This window comes from Cydia splendana, chromosome 12 (genome assembly GCF_910591565.1).
Source record: "Cydia splendana chromosome 12, ilCydSple1.2, whole genome shotgun sequence".
NCBI lineage: Eukaryota > Metazoa > Arthropoda > Insecta > Lepidoptera > Tortricidae > Cydia > Cydia splendana.
Window position 1 is genome coordinate 3,180,338 of NC_085971.1, and position 27,874 is coordinate 3,208,211.

General features: G+C 38.1%; 1 protein-coding gene across 5 annotated transcripts in view; it reads left to right on the top strand.

Annotated features, from left to right (window-relative positions):
- Positions 1-26,483, top strand: part of LOC134795287 (tyrosine-protein phosphatase Lar) — a 646,064-nt gene extending 619,581 nt beyond the window's left edge. For 2 of the 5 annotated variants that reach the window (XM_063767084.1, XM_063767086.1), the window contains 14 exons: positions 1,245-1,268; positions 3,902-4,002; positions 5,990-6,052; positions 7,031-7,160; positions 7,466-7,616; positions 8,874-9,010; positions 10,743-11,039; positions 14,965-15,104; positions 15,486-15,688; positions 17,783-20,912; positions 21,000-21,110; positions 21,485-21,654; positions 22,306-22,441; positions 22,855-26,483. In XM_063767084.1, coding sequence (XP_063623154.1) covers positions 1,245-1,268; positions 3,902-4,002; positions 5,990-6,052; positions 7,031-7,160; positions 7,466-7,616; positions 8,874-9,010; positions 10,743-11,039; positions 14,965-15,104; positions 15,486-15,688; positions 17,783-20,912; positions 21,000-21,110; positions 21,485-21,654; positions 22,306-22,441; positions 22,855-22,923 — 4,862 coding nt within the window. In that variant the 3' untranslated portion in view covers positions 22,924-26,483. The remainder of the gene's footprint in view (positions 1-1,244; positions 1,269-3,901; positions 4,003-5,989; positions 6,053-7,030; positions 7,161-7,465; positions 7,617-8,873; positions 9,011-10,742; positions 11,040-14,964; positions 15,105-15,485; positions 15,689-17,782; positions 20,913-20,999; positions 21,111-21,484; positions 21,655-22,305; positions 22,442-22,854) is intronic. The other 3 variants (XM_063767085.1, XM_063767087.1, XM_063767088.1) reach the window with 3 other exon arrangements.
- Positions 26,484-27,874: the final 1,391 nt, after the last annotated feature.

Consider the following 27,874-nt stretch of genomic DNA (forward strand, 5'->3'; position numbering starts at 1 on the left):
AAACATGCATACGTATGCATTTATATTGTGGCTACTTTGAAAAAAAACTCGAATCGTATTCTGTCAATCAAAAGAAAAATGTTGTTTGTAACTACGAGTATGTATGGGATGCATAGTTGCATACAGAGTTACTGCATTTTAACTTTTATTATTATTTTAACTTAGTAGCAGTGCGAGATACGATATTTTTTTAAAGTAGTGACGATATACCGTATGTTTTGGAGGATCCCGCTGATAACTAGTTACATATGGGAAACCCAAAAAAAAAGCTATAACCAAGTCTCCTTGTAACCAAGAAGTTCTAACCAACTCAGGGGAGCTCGATTCATCTTTGATTTAGTCAAAGTAAAGTCTGCTTAAATTGAAAAGCAAAACATGACCAAGATTATTCTACAAAAATATAAATTACGTTTAGATGGCGCTTTAAATTTTCTTAACAAGATATTACATTTCATTGCTTAGTCCATTAGATAAACATATTCAACAGAAACCAACATAAACAGTATTTAGCGAATATTGCGAGCGAAATACTAGAAATCTAACTACAAACATATTTATAAACTTAAATTATATAAATGTTTGTTATTCATTTTACGTACGAATCTCCGGAATACCGCAATTTACCACAAACGTCAAAATGTTTTTATCCAGTATTACCCGTGTTTTATTCCAGGTAATTGAGTTAACAGACGTGGTATTATTTACCTAAATCAAAGCTGTTGCACGGACAGTTCCGAATATATTCTCAAATTGACATATCATTACCGTTATCAAATAATTTTTTATTTTCGAACGTATGGATTTATACGCAATCATCCATTAGCTTGTTTCGTTTCATTTCGACAGTATCGCTTTCGGTTCCGTATTTATTTGCATTGGAATTAAGTAAATAGGTAGTAAGTATATTTTGTTTTCTTGCGCTGAGTTTAAGGTATTTATTTTGATCGTATTTCATGCCCTCAATAACGCGACGTACGACTATCGCCGCTGCTTCATGTAAGTTCGGTTTCGAGTGGTTTCCTTACAATACTTTTATTTATTTCATTTGCACATTTATTTTTATTTAAAGTAGACAGTAGACTTAGTGCGTGACCTGTTTCAGTTATTTATTCATGCACCATTACAGTTTTATTATCGATTTTAGGGTCGTTACACACCTTCCCCGTTTTTGCACCGTTTGTGTGATTTGATAATAACTATATATTCTATTGACTAATGCTATATTTTTTCGTGCATCCTTGCAGTGGATTCCTTGTATGGAGGTGCCAGTAAGTATATAAGAAACTCGAATTATATTATGTACATGTAACCAGGGTATCTAATAGCATGATTCGTTATCGTGGCGTCTATAATTTTGCATGAGGGTGTAATTTAATTATTTTCAATGGTGTAATAATTCTAACAGGGTTTCTCTATAATTCTGATAAATTCTTCTTTACTCGCATTCTGCAAACATCTCTTTCATTGTATTCTTTATTTTTAATACAGTACCTCTTTGTCGGATGGCTTTCAAATAATCTCGTAATAAAATTCTCCCCTCTTTGTAGGAAACAACATTTGATACAAAGAAATAATGAAACATTTTCTTGCTCCCTGTCAAGCAGCTATCATATCAAATTTATCGTCCTTAAATATTAAATTTGAGTTTTTTTTAATTCCCACTCGAGTTGTCTCGATTGCCGGAGCAAAACAATAATGGAACTCTGATGAGATGCTAATAAAAACGTTGTCATACGAAAATTGAAGCAGTTTGTTTCTTTACGTTTGTAATAAAGGGAAAGTTTATGCGGGCATCGGGTACAAGATTATGTCGTTTTAATATTACACCGCGGTCGAAAAACTTTTATTGTCTCGTCCTTTCCGAGTATTACAAGCGGAAAGAGATTTTTCATTAAGTGACGCCCCTTTTCCGTGGCGCGATTATACCGCATTGTGTCGCCGGTTATTGTCGTGTTTTTATTTCAATTTTGTTCATAATTGACAGCATCCCTGTCTCATCTTAATTTGATATTGCGTTGTTTGCGTATTATTACTTTTACGACAATGGGCTTTTAATTATTAGGGCTCTGTTGGGAAGACTTGCGAAGGACTTTGTCATATTAATGCCGCCGCCGAAATTACTTAGCAGCGAGTTGATTTCGAAGATACCTTAAAACAGACCAAGTTCTTAGCCGCGTAACTTTTGTAATAATCATTATGAGGAGGGAAATATGCCGGAACTAGTAGCTCTGTGAATTAAATCGGGTATTTATTGTGCTTTGAGTAGAGTTCGCGTGGCTAACAAAATGGGAAATTTAAGAAGACTTCATATGTTGCACTGAAGATTTCGTAATGATTTATGAATTTTATGATAGACACATATTGATTAAACAGTCTCATGTTAAGTTTTATTTTATGAGTTAACTACACTCATCTACTCATATGAGGTAACTAGGGTAACATTACACACATATTATATTAGGTACGCGTAGGAATACACAAAACTTTTTCTAATTTTCATATACCTGAAGCTATACCATTCACAACAAATATACAAACATGAATTTTAATAAAAAATAAATTATGTTTCGTACCAATAATCTGAAAACCGCTTATGAACTGACATCATTTCATGCTAATACCGTAATGTGATTGGAATTAATTGGATTATCATAAATAATTGGATTTTATTGGTTTTTGCTCACAATTATTTAACATATATTAATCCCTTCAGCTATATGTGATAAATATTAATGGAACAACCCAGATAACTTGTGATCAGCTAAAAATATTTCGTCCATTTTTATCAGTCAAGTCAACATGAATGTAACATATTCTGAAAACATTGTTATTCCTAAATGGAAATTGAATTAATTGCTTTTAAGCCTGAATTATTTTTATGACATACGTCAGTAACTATTGACGTATTCTATAATGAAATGAATCGTGTACTGCTTTAACATGAACTGAAATATTAATAAAATGTTACTTTCGGAAATCGCTATTTTATCTATTGAATTTTTAATTTTACAACCATGGAACAAATCAATGTTATTGTTAAAATGTTTAAGTTATGTTATATCAAGATTACGTATACCTTCTCAAGAAATTAGGACAAGTGCCGTCTAGAGGTTATGGTGTTAGCCGTGAATGCTGTAGGCGCCGGTTCGAATCCGGCCTCGGCCTTGGTCCCTTTTTTTAGTACAATATGGTATCTATTTCGTGTGTATTTCAGTACATTGAGTATATTATTTATTTAGTAGGTACATTAGGTACAAACGCAGGTGTAAAATTGTTGTGTTGTATTTTTAGACCCAGTAAATTTTGTTGTAAGTAGATAACGCATTTTGAACTGTGCGTATTTCTTTCGTAATTGCTTACGGGTATCATTTTCATATTATTTTATATTCTAGCCAACAAATATTATAAACGCAGAGTATTATTAGGACTGCATAGGTCTGGGATATTCATTCATCTTTTTCTCACAGTGGAATTAAATGGGTAAATGTTTTCAGCAATTTCGATACGGTTTGTTGGCTGGATTGTATACTTAAGACAAAGCTTAAGATAAGATATGCCCAAGTCCCTTTGTATATTATTCGGTTTTCCTTTTAGTGAACTTTTGTTACCACTAACTGGTTACTTACTTTGCTCAAGAAAAAAATAAATTGAAAATACCATAAATAAATCCGCTTGAGCAAATCTTGCCTTGACGGCATCTTGGTACGGTATAGGAATTTAATTTAGTACCATTTCGTACCTAGTCACAGTGACAATCAATATGGAAGTCGCTATGAACCTCATCTATTGTCACTGGACTGTGACGAAATGGTACTAAAATTAAATTCTTTGAACGTACATACATCCAAGTGGGGTCAAAATAAGTAAATATGGAGATGATTGAAATTATATTTGTTTTTAGAACCGGGTTCAGCTCCGAGGAATGTTCAAGTGCGGCCGCTGAGCTCGAGCACCATGGTCATTCAGTGGGACGAACCTGAGACGCCGAACGGACAGGTCACTGTAAGTAAAAACTAATCATTAAATGTATGTAAAGAAGAGACGCTCTCCGTGAATTAAACACCCTCGTCTCCAAAATTTCACTTAGGGAGCGTTCAAGTATTACGTAACGAATTTGGGGGGGGAGGAGGGGTCTTGTAAAACGTTACGATGCGTTACAGGGGCGGGAGGGGGGGTTTGAACTACGCGTTACGTAATATTGTCACGCATTTTTAAAACGTAAATTTTCCCAAACTTTTAGATGGAATATTAATAAGATTAAAACAATAACAAAGGTATTTTTCTCCAATATGCTCGGAAATGTTCACCTTATTGTAGCAAAAATAGTACGGGAAGGTCTTCGTTATTGTCAAACTCTAATAAAAAAAAATCAAACTATCGCTGTCCTGCTCTAGCGGACGGGAAGTAAAAAAACACTACAGTAATAACTTATTACTGTAGTGTTTTATACTTTTTAAAAATAAAAACGCAAACAGCCAATTATTATAACCGCGAGCCGCGTCTACACGTCCCGATCAGCTATCATTTCAAGCTATTGGATAGAGTGAGATAATAAGATAAACGACCTTACTTGTCTCGTTCTTACAAGACCGTTGTGCTCGTGTATGATCGTGCGAATACTGCTTAATAAAATCAAAGATTATTTTTATATTTTTTTAAGGATCTCATCGGTGTTCATAAAGCTTATATAGTTTGTCAAAGGACTTTCTCATTTCAATCATAGACAAAGAGAATCATACTATCTTTGTCTTACACTAATACTAGCACCCAAAAGAAAAGGATGGGTATAGTTTTCCTGGTTCTTACTGACTGACAAATTAGTTTGACCAACTATATTGCACAATTATATTGAATGAACGAATATTGAACTGAATGGCAGAATAAGTTTGTGCCTTTAACTTTTAAAAATGTATTAAAGAGGGAAATAGTTTTTTTTTTTTTTTTTTGTTGTTTATTGATTTGTGCTTATTTTATTTATTTATTTATTAACATAAAAGTATACAGCTTATACAAATACAATGTCCCACAAAAAAAAAAAAAATTGACTTGACATTTTGATGTGAAGGTTCGATTTGAGTGATGCTTCATGCTTAAATAATTATTTTACCTTATTTCCTCGCATGTTTGGAGAAAAGCACTATATGTGCCTCGGCAGGAATAGCAATTCGTGGATTCGTCTTCTTCGATCGAAACTCATCCACGAATTGCCCTTTCCCGGCCTCTGCAATAATGTACTATTAGCGACTTTCCGGTACTTTACTCCACATAATTGTGGCCTTTAGGTAAAAAAAATGGTCACTTGGTGGTTACGTAACGTTTTACTAGGGAAAACGTTAGAAAAACGTTACGGCGCGTTACATGGGGGAGAGGGGGGTCCAAAATTTCCAAAAATTGCGTTACGTAATACTTGAACGCTCCCTTACTTACCTTCCTTGCACAATGTAAAAAGCTATAACTCACTAGCTTTTTTTCACTATCCATAACTCTCACAGGAACTACATTGTATGGCCTTTGTCCTTCAGTACCAGTCTACCTACACCTGCATGAAATAAGATCGTTTTCGAGCAAGTGTGATGAAAAGAAAACCAATTTCAAAAGCGCAAAAATTTGCCTGGGTCTTACGAGAGTAGACCAGGCCGCGTAGCCAAGATGCCAATCGCTTATGCTCCGTAGCGATCGAAACGCAACTGTCACTGTCGCACTAATATAGAAGAGTGATAGAAAGGCATAAAGCTTTTCGTTGTCTAAGCGATAGCGATTGTAACCTTGGCTAGGCCGGCAGGTCAATCCTCAATTTTAATTAAAAGCGTTAGATAATATCTCCAATTAGTTACGTTACGATTATATCTCGCTTGTTAGATATAAGCACAGAAAAATAAAGTGATACGGTGTCAGCCACCTTATTCTTTTTATCACACTACATCTTAATACAAAGATTTTCAAAACCACAATTATGTCTATTAAGTTAATGTTCACCTTTTGTTTTCAGGGCTACAAAATCTACTACACCACAGATCCTTCACAGACGCTACAGTCGTGGCATTCGCAAATGGTAAGTTTCTGATATTTAATTATAATTACATGGGTATGAGTTTATCAACTAATCCCAAATAATTTATCCCTGTTTTGACGGTATATTTTAATTGTGTTTTTCTTGAAAACACACGTCACATAATCCCTCCCTGACACAGCGCGGTTGCGAAATGCATCGCATCCATAGTGTGTGTTTTAGTTTTTAAGATATATTTGTATAAGTATGCTAGTTTTAAGGTATTTATCTATGGGCCAATAGTTGTCTGAAAATAAAGATTTTCATTTCAATACATACTGGGATCGGCAATTGTCTCATGTCGTTTTTCGCTTGACTTTACGCTTATTGCTTGCACTTTAAAAGATATATCTAGACAGTACATTAGATAGATAAGTACTTACATACATAGATCGGTTCTCGTAGTCTTTAATGGTTTCGATTGAGCTCAATCGGTCAGAGAAACTACTTCAGTCTTTTTAATTTCTTTAGTGCTGTTAAACCGCTAGCCGTTATTGCGATCTGGGATCTTAAGAAGAAATACCGATCTGTAGGAGGTACTAGGCTACATAAAACGAATTGATCCGAAGGTTGACGATATTTTCTTTTTAACACATTCACTGCCAAAAACACGTATGTGTGTTCATTTTGTACTGAAAACGGGGCGCCCGGCATCGAAAGTGTTATATTAGATAGACTTAATTATACTTGAATATTTTCATAAATAAAAATCAAGTCGACTATGTAATTAAATTATTGTATCAAATGCAATGGAGTAACTACGAAAGCGGGGTCATTTTGAAAATTACTAATATCTACTAAACTAGAAGCAAATATTCGCTAATTAACCGCGCATTCGGAAGCATATACTTTTTGGATTCAGATCCGAAAGACTCGCTACATTTAAATGACCCTTAAGGCCAGGCTTCGCCAGGTCTGAAAGCACTTTATGCATTTCAATTGTACGTATTGTAATACTAATTTGATTCGCCTTCTGTTTAGATGGACAACAGTCACCTGACGACGATAAGCGAGCTGACTCCGCACACAGTATATACAATCAGAGTCCAAGCGTTCACCTCAGTCGGCCCTGGGCCCATCTCCGCGCCCGTGCAGGTCAAAACTCAGCAAGGTAAATGTCGACGAATGAATTAATGTATTATGCATCTCACAAATGAAAATTCTTTACTCTTTGAAACTAAGATGTTATTTAAAACATTTATAATGTTACGAAAAATGTGTGAGACCAAGTTTATAATTGTAGAACGAGTAAATGCTATGTATCAGTATTAAGAAACGTACGGACACGCTGTGCGTTCTAGTGTATACGTGCTCTATCTCCTATCTTGTCCCCAAGCCGTTGAAATGTGGATACATGCGTAACATGGAACGCGTAGTCAATAAGTGTTTAACGTACCCCTTCACCCATTGTTTTAGGAGTACCATCACAACCGTCGAACCTAGTGGCGGTGGAGGCTGGCGAGACGTCCGTCACGCTGTCGTGGCGTCGTCCGGCGCACGCCGGCGACAATATCGTGTCGTACGAGCTGTATTGGAACGACACTTACGCCAAGCAGCACCACAGAAAGTGAGTATTTATTGCCTACCTTTACCTAAGTACCTTTCAGGCGTACGGCTAAACAAAAAAAAAGATTTGTAAGTATGTTGTAGGTAGAGCATTTAAGTAAGAGCGTGCGTGTTGAGGGTCTGCCACCCCCTTATTCGCTAGCGACTGCGTAAACTAACTCACAATGCATCTCCCTCGTACCCTCCCATAGAAAATGGACCAGCCAAAATGTATGAAACAGCCTAATTTTTTTTTCTCGATTTCGCGATTGGTCCTATAGTAAAAGTTGCTCAGTATAATCCCAAAAACCTCTCTGGCAACGGGAATACAGTAATTTTTTAGCCACCCAGTATATTATAAGAGAGAGAGACATACTCAATAATTAATCACAATATTTGTTTGTGTAGTAAACAATCTTTAACTGCGTCTGCATTTCTAATTTCCATTCACAGCTCGTCATTTCAAAATTGCTTTACGGAGAAGCTTTGTAGACAAAAATTCGACAAGCATCCAAAACAAAAGCAATCACAGCGCCGCTAAAATTTTACTCCACCAAATGGAGCGGGCAGATTGATGCCGCTATTAAGGAGACGAGCTATGAAACTATGCGATGTGCATTAAAATTAACAGGCCCTTCGTTCTAAAAGGGCCCTTAACTTAATGACCACTTTAATGGCGGTTTTTAAATTTGATGAGTTGAAGTGACTTGAGCTCGGCGATGACGCGCATTTTGCGACGGAACTTTTTTAAGTGACGCAATTTGTTTATGAGACTGTTGTTTTTTTTTTTATGGATTAGCGAGGGTTTTGAATTTGGACTTCGTGAAAGTGGTGTTGTTTTGTTACCATCTCGTGATAATGTACTATCACCTTTTCGCCCGATCACAATTTGATGATCTCTTTGTTGTTTCTAATCTAATAACGTTAAATCTGTGTTAAACAACTTGATACTTAATGTTTATGTCGTATCATAATACATATCTTATCAACAGATTTAATTTTATCACTGTGAAAATAAACCAATTTCCAAAGAAACAATAAGCAAATGCTTAAGCAATAAGGCTTTGGCAAGTTTTTTTTTTGAAGTTTGGAAAGTGGATGGTATTTGGCAAGAAAATAGCAAGGAGCAAGCCGTTGAAGTGCAGGGATTAAGACAGATAGATGTTCACTTTCGTCTTATAATGCCTACCACACAAATAAATGACATAGGGATCAGAATTCACGATCATCAGCTCGGGGGCAGGACTACCAACTAGACTAAGAACCTTTTCTTACTCAGACGCATACCCATCACGGAAACCTACACCCTGAACGGGCTGTACCCGAACACACTGTACTACATCTGGCTCGCGGCGCGCTCGCAGCGTGGTGAGGGCGCGACCACGCCGCCCATCGCCGTCAGGACAAAGCAATATGGTATGCCCGGTGTGGACGAGCGTGTGACGTGACTGTGGGAAACGGCTCGGGACTTCACTTGTTGGTTATGTGATTTGATGTGCAAGCGGGAGTGTTTTTCAGATAAGTAATCGTAATGATATTCGTCTTATCGACATCTACTTTGAGTTTTAACAGCATAGTCAATTAATTGTACCCGTAATGTTCATTAACAAATATACACAATAAAAGTGAAGCGCGGAAAAAACAAATGACATGCACTGAAGTAAGTAACAAGTAAGCGTTCTATCCGAAATTTCAACGATGAACATGAATTTCTAAAGCAATCAACGAACAGACAGGAATAATAAATGTGCGCTATGAGTCTATAAAGCGATGTAGAGTTTAAAGTTCCTACCGAACAGCATCGGAATAATTCAAATTCTGTTTGCTTTTACGATAAAAATTCAATTTCATTCCGATCGCTTCCAAGATAAGACTATTCGATACTAAAGTCCTATCAGTTGTAGAAATTTTCTTTTTAAAGTTGCAACTGACGTAGGAATTATTGTTTCTTTTTGGTCGACGTATGCATGTTCCACGCGAACAAAGCCCCGTGTACCAATTGCTTTCTTTTCAACTCGCTAAGTGCGGAAATAAAATTACAACCGGCAAAGGACCTGATTAACCCGGGGAAAAAACTTCTGTAGGGAAATGGGGAAAACGCTCCCGCGATATTACATTACGAGATTTTAGTTAATATATGTGAGGTTTCGACCGTTTCCTTGCTTTGACAGTGTGAGAGTCAAGTGTGTGGTAGCAGAAAGAAATCGTTTCAAGAGTAATGAAACAGATATTTTGAAAGAATCTATTTTTGCACTGGTTAATTTTAGTTAGAACTTTGAATGAAATAATGTGCTGTTCTCACTACTCTTGTGGTATGTTTTCTGTCTGCTACTAAGCTAAGTTTTACAGGTAAATCGTAATGTAATTTCACATAAAGCACCTGCCCGGCACGCCGCCAGTATTACAGCACAAGCACCAAGTTTTATCACAATCTGTGTTTTGTAATTGTAAATCTGTCGAAACGGTAATGTGGTCGCACAAATTTAACAACCACTGACACGGAATTGAAATTTCATACTATCAGCGATGAAATCTTTTATTTAAAGCAATTGACTATTTTATCGCCAATCTTATGGAACTGGAATACTTTTTTCGCCGCGTCTCATGGAAAAACAGTTCAATATGATGTGAATTTTAATTTTAATGTGCGTTCACCTTACCCTAGTAGTAGCTTAATGTCGTTAGTAGGTCCGAGTTTTAACAGGGGTGTACACCTCAAGTTGATTTATATTATTTTTGTTTAAATCCCACTGCCAACGACACGAATGACATGCCACAAGGATCATTATTCACCATGGGATAAACGTGCCACAAAGACCCTTATTGACCATGGGAAGTCATCACTATCGTGGAAATATCATGGGAAATCATGTTTTCGTGTCGTCAGCCATAACATAATGAGCACAATTTTATTCCAACAGGAGAAAGTATGACGGATGTCACATAGAGATGTATGGGCGAGCGGATCACACACACCACACTAACAAAAATGTGCATGCTCGATTTATTTTAACGACTTACAGTCGTCTTTCATTTTATTTCTGGGCACTGTTTTGTTTCAATCGCATTCAGTGATTGCATCGGTTAGGGCGGTTAACTGGGCGTGGCCCGTTTGAGTTGCAGGAGTTTATTTTTGAGCGAATTTTAGTTCCCGGAGCGCCGCCGATGAATGTGACCGCCGTGGCTGTATCGCCGACGGCGATTCGCGTGTCGTGGCAGCCGCCTCCGGCGGAGCGCGCGAACGGTCGGATCGCGTATTACAAGCTGCTTTGCGTGGAGAGCGGGAGGGGGGATTCGGAGGCGACGGTCGTGAAGCTTAACCAGACGTCTTTCGAGCTGGACGAGCTGCGCCGCTGGACCGAGTACCGGATCTGGGTGCTGGCCGGGACCAGCGTGGGGGACGGACCCGCCTCCTATCCCGTGACTGTGCGCACGCACGAAGACGGTACGTTTCTATGCATTTAATGGATCTAAATTGTATTTTTGGTTATTATGCGGTTGAAATAAACTTCCATTCTAACATCTCTTAAACGATAAAGTAAGAACTTAGTATACCAGTTGAGCCTATCAAATTAAATAAATCGGCGATTTTATTCGACAAAATGTATGTTTATGTCGCTGATCGTATTTGATAGGTTTGACTTTGGTTATACAGACTCAAACCACGTAGCATTTTCATTAGCAAAATATTTTCAGTAACATATCTACTTCATTGCACGGTTTATGAAAAGGGGACCGGAATGGTAGCAAATCTTTGTAACAGCTGGAAGTTTATCTCGGCCGTTTGAAAGGATCACTCAATTTAATGAGCACTTGACTATATTCTAAAGCCAGGACGCTTTGAGACAGATTTTTTGAAATAAATAAAATCATAAGGTAATACTCGTACATACTTAGGGTTTTCACCGGGTGAGATGGAAACATAATTGTAATACTATACGCGACGATATTACGTGTGTGTTAACACTTTTTTAAGCATATCAATTTTTTTTACCACAAATGACAAAAACCTATACGGTCTAATATAAGGGTTAATTCAAACCTAATCCTGTGATACGAGGAGAGCACCATTCTAAGTATCTAAATATTTAGAATAATGCTCTACTCAATTATTTTTTTTGAAACTAATTTTATAATTAGTTCATCAGTTAAATTAAATTTTAATTAATATAAGACTTAACTCGTTAAATTGTAGGATCCTTGACCCAAAGGCCAATATGATAATTATTTTACTTGAGTTTTGTTCGCCTTTGGTTACGCCATATCAGGAAAATGAAAGCAACAATAAGGGAATACTTAAAATAACATACATTATCATTTGAAACTGTATATTAATTATAAATAATTTAAGGTACCTACCTACATAATAAAAAGTATTTATTCACCTTTTCCTGATATTGCATTTACATATTTATTTTTTTAATTTTAACTAAGCTCAAATGTTATTTATAATCATGTATGAATAATCTGCATAATTAACATTGGTATTTTCTGGTTCTAAATTGGGAGTTTTTGGTATATGGGTTTATCAAAATCATTCATAAGTTATTATTAAAATAAACGAAATTACAGATGACGTGTCTTATGAATGGTTTTGATTTTGACTTGTTTGAATGAAACAGATTGAATGGAATCTATACGACACTTGACAATGTGCGTTCAGTAATAATAGCAAATAGATTCCATTTAAGCTGTTTACTGGTTTATGAAAATGTTTACATATTAACTAACATTGGTGGTGGGCAACTTGAATGAAAAATTCATTAACATTCTGTTCAAAGATAATTTCATTATCACTTCAAATTCCTAAGCGCTACTACTATCAAAATTACTAATGTCATTTTTTCTTTTGTTCCTTTTTTGAGAGCACATAGCAGGAATCTAATCAAGGAGGTTTATTCTCGTAACAACGTTTTACTATGCTTGCCGATAATTCCATGTATTATCATGTCACAGATGACCATGTTTTCACTGTATTCTAGCCGCTATAACTAGCGGCGTAGAGTCGATATTTCCACTCACTGTCACATGTAATGATTTATTTTGCCGCGTTGATTCTCGATGCATAAGATGGCACTCACTGAAATGCAAAGTTTATACTGCACCTGGTATATTCGACGGCACTATTATACTATTAATTTTGGCGCACACTTATTGTTGAGTATTTAGCGATGGACACAATTTTGCATGCTTTATTTACCCACACAGCACCGTTTTCGTTCAGTTTATTTCACTGGGCACCAGATAGGTACGTCTTGCCGCACGCAATCGATAGTTTTAGTTTGATTGCGTGGGGCATAGACTGCACTTTTAGGAAGCACTCAGCACTTAGCGACGACACAAGGTGAGAGAACGAGTGCGTGACACCACAAGAGCGTAATGGTCGCCCGAGCGGCAACGCATACGGTGCGTCGGCCTCCGCGCCGCCGCGCCGCGCGCGCGCCTCTGCGCGACCATACTGCCAACACGCACCGGCCCGAGCGCCGCATTTGAATACCAATACCGTCCCCACACCACACGCGCGCATGTTCAACTCACAATTTCTCTACTCACTGTACTCTATACTATCTACTATTAGCGGAACGGCTGCGGATCGAAGCGACTCCCGTCCCGAGGATCCGACCAAAATTTCTCTTTCCATTTCCCATTGGCTGCACTAGCGGTATCCGAAGGATAGATCCGTGCCACGCTCTTCGCCTGTACTCGACTGCTCAGCTCAGTGACTAGACTTCGCACACTTTCTTGTCTTTCTCTGTCTCTATCTATTTAACTCGCTCTCAAGCTACAACTTCTTGCAAGTAGCGATTTCTGTCTCTTCCTTCCTTCTTCTGTATTATCTATCAGACTTTCTGTCGTGCATGCACACTAGATATTGTGACATACAATACTATGCCTTAAAGTACGCTATCGCCGTTTACTACGAGCCGGTCCAAAGAACGCTACGAGACATTTCGGCAACGATTGCTCCAGTTTCTGACCCTTTACTGAACATTGTAAGCGGAACACGCCGAGACAATGACACTCTGACACTGCCACAAACATCACAGAAGATACCAACACAAGGAACGAGGCACCACACACAGAGAGATGGCGCACACAGCAACCACCACACACGACCACCGCCGCCGTCGCGTTAATCAATACATGTGCGTGTGAGTGACTTCTCAGCGCCGAGGGACTAATTAACTTCAACTGCAAAGCCTTTTTCTATTCGAACAACTCCTCCGGGAGAACGGAGCCATACATTCGTGTGAAAAAATGAACTTACCTACCCCGAACCCCGCATAATTCACTTACACCCACAAAGAATATTCGTCGCGACAAGAAAATGTTTCGCGCATTTCCAAAGACATTTTAGCTCCATGCGAGAAATGAATTCCCTCTCGTATTTGTTCGACGTAGTAGTGAACAGAAAAAGGCAATGCACGCGAACCTAGAGTGACGCCGGTGTCCCAAGCGGCTTAACCCGAATGCGCCTCCTAAAGAGCTCAAAATACACAAGGAAATAAGAGCACCCCCCATTTTGCCGACAAGCGTTCTACTCGTAATCTCTCACTTAGTAGTTCCGTTCGCCCTGCAATGTTCGCACAATTTGTCTTAAATGTATTTGAATGCGTTTTTCTCTTTTTTCTCTCGTCACTGACTTTGTATGGGCCGCTGGTAACCCGTACAGCCGTAAGGAGTGAGTACACTTTACTATAGTGCTTGTTTAGATGTGCGTTTGTGCTTGTGCCTAAGCTTTACGTAGATTGATCTTCCTAGCGTGTAACCTAACGAACTCTTCTACGCAGACTGCAAGCGGTAACGTTTTGAGAGACGCATGTCTTGAGTATCGATGGGTTTGAAGACTTGGCGTGTCCCCTTGTAATTTGCAACCGATGCTCCCAAGTCTTACGCCCCCAAGCATGTATCCCTTGCAGTGTGTGAATTTTGAAAAACAAATGCTGCTTTTGGAAAAACTATAGATGAAAACTTACTAAATGTTTACTCTTTGTGAACTGCTTGACAATTTTAGTTGTTCTTAACGATGTGGATTGGAAGGTAATGGATTTTAATTGGTTATGGTGATGTAAAAGGGCGTAAATGATATATAAGTGTGTGTTGGTATTCAAATGCCCGATCGAGATGCTGAAAGGCTCGTGTAGACACTTGCCTGGACCGAAGTACTCTATCAGCATTGCGACGGCGCCTACCGACCGCACTCACTGCGTATTTCCGATGCAGTCCTCGTTGCTTATTCCAATTTAGGCCCTTAAGAGTTGAAGCTTTAGGTAGTTTTCTAGCACGCTCCCGTAGATGCTGATAGGGCATTAGGTCTGTATTAGAGGAGTGCTGGGACGCTTGTGAAACATTCTGTTGTATGGTCACAGTGCCGGGGGAGCCTCAGGACGTGAAGGTGACGGCCATCAACTCAACGTCGCTTCACGTCACCTGGAAGCCGCCCACTGAGAAGGAGAAGAATGGCATTATTAGAGGCTACCATGTGCATGTACAAGAAGTTCGTGAAGAGGTAAGGATGCTTGTAACTGTATTTCAAAAAGTAGGAAATTCAACGCTGTTGTTTCAATATTTAATACAAACCCTGCAACACGGATGGAATTGCGACATTCCCTTGTGAGGGCATGCGTTGTTTGTTAGTTATGATTTTAGACACTCAAGGGACTACATAAGAAGTTCATCAGTTAAAATTCTTTGAATACGGTATAATTTTTTTAAATGGGATTTCCCTAAAATTGAATGCCTGCCGCATTTCCCAGTAAAAAAAGTGCGAAAGGATCTCTACCCATTACAAAATACCTTCCTACACTTTGAGTAGTCAGTTAAATCCAATAAGAGCACTTGCCCCAACTGACCTTATCAACAATCAAACTGACCAAATTTTTTCCCTTAGGGCAAGGGCCTACTCAACGACCCGATGCGTTTCAACGTAATGGACGACACGACGCTAGAACTGAACATATCAGGGCTGCAGCCCGACTCGCGGTACAACGTGCAGGTGGCCGCGCTCACGCGCAAGGGGGACGGGGATAGGAGCGCGCCGGTGTCTGTCAAGACGCCCGGCGGGGTGCCAAACAGGCCCCAGGTCAACCTCAAGTAAGTAAAAAATTGGGAATAGAGGAGATTTTTGCATTTTTGAAGTTCATTGAAAAAAAGGGTTGGCAAAAATACAAACCAAACTCGCCTAGTACTTCGATGACTTAGCCTTAACTAGCATGAAATCATTCCGCTATAAATTGTATCATCGGATTCATGGACCTATCCAACATTTAGGTTTTTGAATGAGTTTTAGTAAAATTTTCATTTTTTTTTACTTTTAAACTATTTTTTCGCAAATATTTTGTTGAGCACCAACGGCAAAGTTAGATTACCTATGGGGTCATTCCACCGTTTCGGGTGTTACACTTGAACTCATAAAATAAGGTTCTATTCGATATTGTAACAGGAACTAGGAGGTTATAACTATTGATTCATCTACTACTTTGATAATATTTTCTTTTCCTGTACACACACAATTAAAGTATAAGAGCAATAACGAGAGAATCATTAAAAAGTAGCTGTTTCGGGCGTTACGGGAATTGGCCTATACCTTCTGACCATCAGTATCAAAATGCATAATTTAGCGAATTTTGTCAAGTAACCTCCAGTTTTATTTATGTCAAGTAACAATAGTTAGTATAGTCTACTGAAACACTGAAGTAACACTTAGTATCACTTTTCAATTAATTTTAATAAAATAAATTACCTGTTTCGGGTGTTACTCATGGTTCGTTTCGGGTGTTACGAGTACGAAATTAAGACAGATTTATACGAAATTATGGCTCATTTTATTGAAATTATTGTCTTTTTAATAAATTCGATTAAAAACATAAGTAATAAATGCTGAATTATTATAAAATACATTAATCTTAACAATAAAAACTGTTTCTCGAAGATATGATAATTATTTTTCTTTCGATGCGAATATTTCCGAAAATATTCACTTAATCAAAAAATGGTTGATGGTGATACCTATTCATTTTGAAAGATCTATCCAACGACACCCCACATCACAGGATTAAAGTCGAAAAAAATTAAATATATTTTGTACAGGAGCTTACCTAAAAAAATGTTTTTTTTTTGTAGTTTTTGTGTTATTACTTTGTCGCCATGATTGATTTATGTATCCATGCCAAATTGCAGCTTTCTAGCACTAACCATCACGGAGAAAAGCCGGGGACGGACAGGCGGACGATCAACACGTTTCGGGTGTTACACAACTTCAAACTTTAAAACATACGACTAAAGCAGACGCTAAAACAATAATTATTACTCATTTGCATAGGTTCACATCATAGCCTTTCTTTGGCAAAATATGTTTGGTTATAGTTAATTAGCTGAAAAGTTACACATACTTTTATCTCTTTTTCGTTTCGGGTGTTACTTTGACACCACAGTCTAGAATACTCTTCTAAAAACCGATTAATCCATGCTTTTTAATATTTTTAAAGACAAATTATATAATTACGATAAAATTAATTTGAATGTTTGATGTTCATCCAAAATTAAAGATATGTATTATTGTATTATTGAAAATTAATTTTTAAATATGATTTGCACCAATTTTTAATGCTATATGTTGAATTTTTTATTTTTTTTATGCAAGAATGGTATTATGTAAATTATTAGATATAAGATATAGTTATAAGATTGCTATGCCCTAACAGGGTTCATGTTTGATCCAGATATAAAATACCTGAACACCTTGTAAAAACAACATGATGATGCAATAAATATACTGATACTGATACTGATATTTTACCTGAAATAACTGCGGGAAATTGGTAACAGTTTACAGTTACTTTCTTTTTAATTAGTCTTGCCAATATCGCTGTAAAAAATTAGTTTTACGCCTATCATTTAAACGTTGCGATCAAGTACATGAAAAACATGTAAAAATTGATATTTTTTCGGTTTTTTTTTCTGACATGAAGGTTTGGTATGTTTTCTATGGAAATAGGTTAGTGTTCACTTCTTAAACTAATTTTCATTTTTGAACCCTTGGTAGCGTTTATTATGGAATGACCCTATGGTAGATACTTTACCAATCCTGATTTTCAATGAATTGCAACATCAATATTGGGTGTGGTCAAAACTAATTTGACAAATTCATTGTTATTGATGGATCTTAATCCGACGTCTCTGTTACAGGGTATTGGAGCGAGAGCCAATTGTATCAATTGAACTAGAGTGGACTAAACCCACGCACACCTATGGAGACTTACTAGGTTATCGGCTTAGATACGGTATAAAGGATCAAAATTTGGAAGAAGAGAATTTTGCGACCAAAGTCACGTCGCACAAAATCATGGACTTAGAAAGAGGCGTCCAGTATGAATTTAGGATAGCTGGTCGTAACCATATTGGTATAGGCCAGGAAACTATTAAGTATTGGCTCACGCCTGAAGGTGCGCCCAAGGGACCTCCGGCAAACGTTACATATCATTTCCAAACTCCTGATGTCATTAGTGTCACTTGGGACCCACCCACTCGAGCCGATCGAAGCGGTCAGATAAAGAAGTATGACGTCGAGTTCTTGAAGAAAGGCGATCAGTCATCTCTTATCGAAAGGACTACGACAGCTAATAAAACTGTTTTCACTGGATTAGAAGAGGACGCTCATTACACTTTCAAGGTTCGCGCTTATACAGATCAAGGGCCCGGGCCATACAGCAAGGAGATCACAGCGCATACTGAACGGGACATTGGCAGAGCACCCATGTCGGTCAAAGCTGTCGCCACATCTGAGTCAGACGTTGAGGTATGGTGGGAACCCGTGCCTTCGAGGAGAAAAATATTAGGGTACGTTATATTCTACACTATGACGCCAGTAGACGACTTAGACGAATGGCAGCAAAAGACAGTTCATGTAACGCATTCCGCCGATTTGGAAAATTTAGAAAAATTCGCAGAATATGCTATCGGTGTGGCTGTGAAAACGGCTGACGGTCTTGGAAGGTTATCAGAAAAGGTTACAGTTAAAGTGAAACCGGAAGAAGTGCCTTTATACTTGAGAGCCCAAGACGTGTCCACGCATTCTATGACGCTATCCTGGGCTCCGCCGTTACGCTTAAATCCTGTTAGCTATAAGATTTCATACAACGCGATCAAAGAATTCGTTGACTCATTAGGGATGACCCAAACGCAAGAAATACCTCGAAGAGAAATAATCGTCAAGCACGATAGAACGTCGCATTCGATTAACGATTTGTCTCCTTTCACGACATATAGTGTTAACGTTAGTGCCATACCCAACGACGACTCTTATAGACCGCCAACGAAAATCACTGTCACTACCCAAATGGCAGCACCAAAGCCTATGGTGAAACCTGATTTCTACGGCGTTGTTGAAAATGAAGTACTAGTTATTCTACCTCAAGCTTCCGAAGAATACGGCCCTATTTCACATTATTATCTAGTTGTAGTGCCCGATGATAAGGCCCATAATCATAAGAATCCAGATCAGTTCCTAACAGACGAGTTAATAAAAAATAACGCTCGTACTGACGACGAAAATGCTCCTTATATAGCTGCCAAATTCTTGCAAAGAAATATTTTATACACTTTCCACCTTGGAAATGATGAAAATTATGAAGGTTTCTTGAACAGAAAACTAAACCCAACGAAGAAGTATCGCGTGTTCGTGAGGGCTGTTGTCGATACGCCTCAGAAACATTTGTACACTTCGAGTCCGTTCTCAGAGTACTTATCTCTCGATATGCGTGAAGCCCCGCCCGGTGAAGAACCAAGCAGGCCTGGCCCTGATAAAGATATTAATGGAGATCCAGAAATTAGAATAGAAGAGAACAGAAAAGAGGCGGGCATGTTTTGGATAATCGGTCCTATCATTGCGGCGTTGAGTCTTTCTCTCTGCTTAGTAATGTTATTCTTTGTGAAGAAGCGAAGACAACCATGCAAAACACCAGACCAGGCTGCGGTTACACGGCCACTTATGGCTGCAGATGTTGGCTTCGGAGCACCGTCCGACCCCGTCGAAATGCGAAGACTTAACTTCCAAACCCCTGCTATGATTTCTCATCCACCCATACCCATCTCAGAACTGGCTGAACACATCGAAAGACTAAAGTCAAATGATAATCTCAAATTCTCACAAGAATATGAAAGCATCGAACCAGGTCAACAGTTCACATGGGACCACTCCAACATGGATGTGAACAAGCCGAAGAATCGATATGCAAATGTCATCGCATACGATCACAGCCGAGTCATCCTACAGCCGATAGACGGAATACTTGGAAGCGACTATATCAATGCTAACTACTGCGATGGCTACCGCAAGCATAATGCCTACGTTGCTACTCAAGGACCTCTGCAAGAAACGTTCGCAGATTTCTGGCGCATGTGTTGGGAACTGCGAACGTCCACGATAGTAATGATGACCAAACTTGAGGAGCGCACGAGGATCAAATGCGATCAGTACTGGCCGAGCCGCGGCAGCGAAACGTATGGTATGATGACCGTAACCATCGCGGAAGTTCAGGAACTCGCCACTTATTGCATTCGAACTTTCCAAGTCACGAGAAATGGAGGTGCTGAGCGGAGGGAGATCAAACAGCTGCAGTTCACAGCTTGGCCTGACCACGGTGTTCCGGATCATCCGGCTCCCTTCTTACAGTTTTTGCGACGCGTGCGAGCTCTCAACCTGCCTGATGCCGGCCCGTTAGTTGTTCACTGTTCTGCTGGCGTCGGCAGAACTGGCTGCTTCATCGTCATCGACTCCATGCTAGAAAGGGCACGACACGAGCGCACCGTAGACATCTATGGTCACGTCACTTGCTTGCGAGCTCAGCGTAACTACATGGTCCAAACCGAAGACCAGTACATCTTCATCCACGACGCTTTAGTCGAGGCTGTCGTCTGTGGTGACACCGAAGTGCCGGCTCGAAATTTACACGGGCATATCCAGAAACTTATGCGTATCGATACTATTGAGAATATCACTGGAATGGAATTGGAATTTAAGAAGCTCGCTAACATGAAAGCGGACTCAACTCGCTTCGTCTCTGCCAGCTTGCCTTGTAATAAGCACAAAAACAGACTGGTTCATATCTTGCCATTTGAGTCTACTAGGGTCTGTCTGACGCCAAGGGATGGATCTGATTATATCAACGCTTCATTCGTCGATGGATATAGGTACAGAGCGGCTTACATCGCCACACAGGGTCCTCTGCCTGATACCACGGACGATTTCTGGCGGATGCTTTGGGAACATAATTCTACCATCGTCGTGATGTTAACGAAACTAAAGGAAATGGGCAGGGTGAGTTGTCATTTATTTTCTATTTATCCTCTTATATTTCTCCTTTGAAGTTCTGTATTCATTTCTAAATGTGATAATCAATTACAGGAAAAATGCCATCAGTACTGGCCGTCGGACCGCTCTGTGCGCTACCAATGCTTCGTAGTGGACCCTATTGCTGAATACAACATGCCTCAGTACATCTTGAGGGAATTCAAGGTAAAACTCTCTTATTTACTATACACTAAATGAAAATGTTTGATGACTGACTTTCACGGATCAGATCAAAAATGTCAATTACTGAAAGTTAAGACTTGAGTTACTCTAGCCCAGTGGTCTACAAACTACATTCCTCGGGCCAAACGTAAGCTCTCACTTACACGTAAGCTCTTACTTGCTCTTACTTACGTTTCTTACTTTTGGCCCGCGAAAAGGATGTGAGAGAACCAAACTGAAATAGTCGGCCGTGACCCACAAGTCAAAAACTTGGGAGAGACTATGCTCAAATTACTATACTTGTACCTTCAATAGATTCCTCTCCAGTCTTTTCAAAAATTCCTTGGTCATTAGGTAACAATGGCTTTATCATGCAGGTTACGGATGCCCGCGACGGAGCGTCCAGGACGGTCCGCCAGTTCCAGTTCACCGACTGGCCCGAGCAGGGGGTCCCGAAGAGCGGGGAGGGCTTCATCGACTTCCTCGGACAAGTGCACAAGACCAAGGAACAGTTTGGACAGGATGGACCTATCACTGTGCATTGCAGGTACGTTTTATAAGGTTTTTATGCCCGGAAGTTAGTCCGGACGGTATTAAAGAGGTGTGATTGGTGGATTTCCTCGAACAAGTGCCTAAGGCTATTTGTATGGCACTCCGCCTAAAGAAAAGTTAAGTGAATCGTAACCTGTGTAAATCTATAGAATATACCGTTGATTTTAAATCTATGTTATTAAATGTTATACCAATTATTAGCTTTCTAGCTTTATGGGAAGTTTTAAATGAATAGCGTCATGTATCCAGAACTTACAATGGAAGGTAAAATGTTCAAGATGGGCTAAACCTAAAGGGATAAACCTAATGGGGAGGGATTTAGGGCTCTAAATGGAGTTTTATAAGTGTTTTTAAACCGGTTTATCATAATCATGTCTGCGACGAAGCACCTTAAAACAGGGAGTCTCGAAGGTCAACTCATGTTTGCATGTCTAAACGAAACCAACAAAAAAGTCAAGGTTGTGAGTTCTAGCCTCCTTGACCCCTGAATGAGTCTGGTTAGGAATTCATAAAAAAGAGGGTCAAAGGTTATCAGGACTAACATTGCCAAATTATGGGCAGAAAGTAAAATCCGTATGGTTGTCAATACGTTTTTCGAACACACGCACGCAATGCGGCAGGGCTCTTATTGTTTGTTTTTTTACAGCGCGGGCGTCGGTCGCACCGGCGTGTTCATCACCTTGTCGACGGTACTGGAGCGTATGCAGTACGAGGGAGTGGTCGACGTATTCCAGACTGTTCGCACGCTGCGCACCCAGCGCCCCGCCATGGTGCAGACTGAGGTAAGGACCAAGACATTAACATTCCAGCGCGGGCGTCACATATGTAATGTGGTTGGCTTTTTTCTTCAAAAGTTTGCCGACCCCTGCCCTGAAAGGAAAATTATCATTCAGGAGCGGTATTCTGATTTTGCAACGTGACACGACAATCAGCGTAAGAGATCGTCAAGGTCGTATCATAACAAAATAAAAACCTTAACGAATTATAAAATCGAAATATCGCTCCAATACGGTTTCAAAGGAATTTCTGAGCGAACGGTTCAGCTGCGGAATGAACTCCTTTTATGCTGCTAAATAAACAGCAACCTGTTTACATAAGAAATCCTTTATGTTTTCCTTCAATGTCCGTAACCGGTTTGGGAAAATAAAACCGGTTTCCTAATAAAGTAAGTTTTACAACCTAATTCTATTTCCAGGACCAGTATGAGTTCTGCTACCGCGCCGCACTCGAATATCTCGGTTCGTTCGACCACTACGCCAACTGACGCTCGCCCAACGTACTCGTCTAGTCGAACGCACGCTTAGCACTACGTATGTACTTAACTTAACGCATTTACTCTCAAAATACCGGTTGGACGGGTGAGCGAGTCGAAAGTAGTTTTAATGTAGCCAACAACTTTGTTAACTGACTGACAGTTTCAGTAGACAATTTCCCAGTAAAAAATTTAGTTCATTTATTATTCAAACTATTATTCTAACTTTGCCCCGAAATTGTACATTTTGTTTATATTTTAGACGTCTCTCTGGTCATTAAACGTCATTCAAGTTTCCAAATCATCCACGATCGAGTATTAACTTTTAGAACGTGAATTTATTATTATACTTTCCGTAACTTTTATTGACATGTTTTGTGAAAGTTGAGTAACATGTTCGCAAAAGTTAGTAATTTCTGGCTCGCACACCCTGTCAATTGTATCGTAGTGATGTTCGACCTACCATAATATTGTTAATTCAATGTTGTAGCATACCATTATGTGAGGTAAAGATGTATGAGTGCCTAGGAACGCTACTTATGACGTAGGTATATATAATGAATGTGACCACTAAAAAACATGATTGTGAGTCGGAAGGGTAATAACTATTAATACTTAATCCCGTATCTCCTTATGATATTATACGATGCTGTTCATGCTATTTTTGTCTTCGAATAGGAACAGTTAATGTTAAATTCCATATAAAACGGTTGAAGTATAGATGCATTTAAAATATTACAGATCAAAGGACGGTATTTAAAAGTCAGTGTAATATTATGCCAAAAGTATAATTTGCTATCGGATAAAGTAATTAGTAAATGAAAACAGTGCGCTTAGAGACTACGATCTGTGCAGGAACGCTTTTTACACTTTTTAAGGAAGCCCTGGATTAAATGGGGACTTCATTAAAATTAGTCGTACAACGCGATACCATTTTCATTCATTTCATCGTACAGAGCGTTCTTGCAACAGGCGGGTAGATGACTTTACGCGTAATAATAATCTCTGGTCGTCACATATACTACATAATATTGTAAAATGTATAAATAGTTATTGCAGCTGTAATTTAGAAGTTTATTTTTCATATCGTGTGTTAAATATGTTAAGTAGTGTAAAGACGGTAACACGTTTCATTATTGCAATACACGTTAATCATTAGACGAATCGGCTGTGTCGTGTGAAATGAAATTATGTGTCGGTCCCGTGTGTAGTACATAATTTTGTGTACATAGTTGTATGTGGTGTAATTTTTTTTATTTTTTGTACACCCAATTTTATGACAGCCAGTAATTAATTAAATTAAGGGTCCGCAATAGGGAAACTTGGATGTGTCAATTTGATATTGAAATGGAAGTATGGACTTTATTGTATATGAGTTAAAGTAGGATTTAGTGTACTTATTATTGAAAGAGTTCAACTATAATCGTTAAAATTATAGCAATGAAAGTTACCCATTGCGACCCCTTAATTTTAACGCAAGCTAACTAATGTAGCTAAGTTTTTTTCTTTTGCTCAGACATTTACACTTGTTTTTCAGACGTACCTTTCTTTTAATACTTAAATTACTTATGTAGTTTTTATCACTGCTTGCTTCTAGATGAACGTGATTCGATGACATATCTATATTTAGGTAGAAAAAAATGTTTTGTCGGTGTGGTAATGTTTTAATGAATATGAGGGTAGTTTAAAAATAATTTGCATAATTTTGGGCGTGTTGCGAAACTACAGTGCGGATGAAATATTGAAATTAAATAAGATAAAAGTAATGAACGTGTGACTCGGTTTAATCAAAAGTTAAACCGCGAATTTATTAATATTTTCTTTGTTTAAATAATTACTTTTAAAATAATACATTAAATGAACTTTCCAGTGACTAAGGACTTAACTGAAGGTTCCAATGCCTCTGTAACCCTACTTTAAGCTATCTCTAAGTGTAGTACGTTGTTTAATCTTTTACCGTAATCCCTTGCCTAGTATCGAGTAAGATTTTTAGGTTTTTCACTAATTTTATACAATATACCTACTTACTTATACCTATCGATGTACGTATAAGTTAGTGTTAAAGTTGAGCTTCTAACTTAGGAAATACGACGCGTCTAAGAATCGAACTTAATGGAGAAGAGAATTCCAGTGATTCCCGTAAAGAACCTTGTATGCCAGCCGTGTAACTACTCGAGAAGTCTACTAGACAACTGCTAAAACGTCATTGAGGATACAAAAGACGCATTTTCAGTTGTTTAGTTATCTTGAACGAGTAACACGGTCGTTCATGTAACTGCCAATCGTTTGTCTTGGCTATAAAACAAACAATAAAATACGAAACGTACGTAGTTAATGAGATAATTGTTAAATTGAGGTTATATAGCGAAATTTTAATACTCGTTAATGAATTGAGGACCGAGGCATTGCTTTATAAAATCTATAATGCCACTTGAATAAGAAGGCTTTAATATTTCATTTTACGTTTCATCATATTAATGGCAAAGTATTTAACGTCCATTCCAATTTTTATTTGATTTACTTTTACTGTTATAATACACTGAATGAAATGGCGTATATGTGAAATTGTATTAACGTCCATTCCAATTTGATGGTTATTTGTTTTATTCCGTTTTTATTTTATATTATCTTTTACGTTTATTAGTATTTAGGTAGAATTTATTTTATGACGTCCATTCCGTGTTTTAATTACTGGAGCCCGCCACGATCCATCTTGCAGTCCGTCCGAAAAGGCAGTTATTACATTCGAGCGAAACGAATGTTTCATACTTCCGCATCTTCGTCTTTTTCGGGTGAACGGCAAAATAGATATTAGATATTTGGAAATAAGGCAGCTTTTTCTTACTCCTTGCCACATAACAGTTTACTGGAAGGTTTCTAACGCACATTAACGATCTCTTATACAATGTCCGTAAGCTTAGGTAACCAAATATTGTTAATAATCATTTTCTTAGCCTATTATGTTACTGTGTAATGTGATTGTTGCTTCGAGCAATCAATACGATGCTGGAATTGTTTTGTATAGATCATCCAATTCATAAACTAATATTCACTTCATTTTGTACGTTTCTAATCATTTCGTTTGTGTATATCGTAAAAGACTGATATATTTTCGATGTGTTCTTCTTAGAAATTATTTGATTGTGTACGTTTTATTTCCGAATGTATCAATTGTAATTTTAGATTTAACATTTGTGTATAATGCCCAAGGTTGCTTAAATTAAAAATAATTTGTACAAACTCGAATTTGTTTATGAAAGTTCCACTGTGAATATCTATAGATTTATCTGTATACTTTTTCTATACTAATTCCGTATCAATTTGAACGCATCGCATGCTACTTTTCGTGCTTGGAAAAGGTACAATGTCTATCGCCTTTGCTTTAAAAAGTAATTATTTTAGTGCAATTAAAATGGCGCCCGCAATATTGCAAATGGCGGCTAATGTAAATGTAGCAGTAAGTTTGTAGGCGATGTTTATTTTGTAAAAATTCCCGCGCTGCGTCTCGGGGCACAGTGGATTCGCAAAATTATACATATGTATATGAACAAATAAATTATGTGAGACCATAAGTATGATTATTTTAATTTACACCGCGTAGGCACCCTATAGAACATTTAAGTTTTAAGACGTCTTAGGTGTTTTTGCATTAGGTATACAGGGTGGAAAGGCACGACGATCCTTTCCGGAAATGGGAGATAGTTTAGCCTAAGCTCTATATTTTCTCCATAGAAACTATGTTAATATGGGCAACCGTTTCTAAATTATGACCTTTTAAACATCCACGCAAAAAACTACTTTGTTCTAACCCTAACAGGTGACAGGGTCAATGAACTTACTTGTAAACAATCAGTATTCGACAGGAAATTATGCTAATTTGTTGCCATCTAACCATTTTTAGGTCTGCTTACAGCACGGTAAGAATCATTGCAGGATTTTCGCTTTCTTAGTGGTTCCACTTGTTCAATACTTGAATGAAATAGTTATGTTATTCCTTAATATTAATAATACTAACCACAACATTGTTTACAACGACAGTTCAAATGGTGACATTGACAACCACTCAAAAGTACGCAATCGTCTTATAAATATCTCTGGTTTCCTTGACTGATAAAAAGGTTTTAGTTTCTTAACACGTTTCACAAAATTATTTTCGAATAATTGGAAAAATAATTAAAAATAACAAGTAGGTTGTGTTAGTTGCACCAAATGAACTTGCAAAAATGAAATACTAAGAATAAATCAAGAATAAATACTTCTTCAATACCAAACTAACAAACCTTCTTGCGTGGTAGGAAATAGACAAGACGTCTGATGTTTGAAATTAAATTTTCATTGAACTATACTTATTGAATGTCATATTCTTCAAATAAAAATGTTAGATGCTCGTGGCTATTTAAATTTGTGGGGCTGTGTAAAAGATATGGTGTACCAAACCAAACGGAATGTGAAACTGCGGACGAAATGAGACAAAGGCTAATTGGTGCTTTTTGCGGAGGATAAATGACGAAGAGCATACACTATATCGCATGTGCATCGACATACTCGGGTACGGGCTGCAGCGGCGTTGTAATACACGGAGGTACATTTGAACACCGTATGTGAAAAGAAGATAGTATTAAATATTGGAAAAAAGTAATTATCTAAGAAAGTAATAAAATTGTTTGTAATATTTTTGCATGCATTTGATTTATTTGACATTTATGCGTCATTCATACATCATTGCGATACTGTCAACGATCGGAAAAAAGTGTAAAGTCCCGAGCTTTCCCGACGGAGATCCTTAATCTAGCCGTCATGTGCACATGCTATAGGGTTATCACCACAGTTAAAAAGTAGTATTTTTGCAATTTTTATTTTTTACTCAATTAACGATTCTTACCATTACCAATAGTCTCTGTATCACTTAAACGACCTAATACTTCCGGGAAGGATCGTCGTGCCTTTCCACCCTGTATAACTT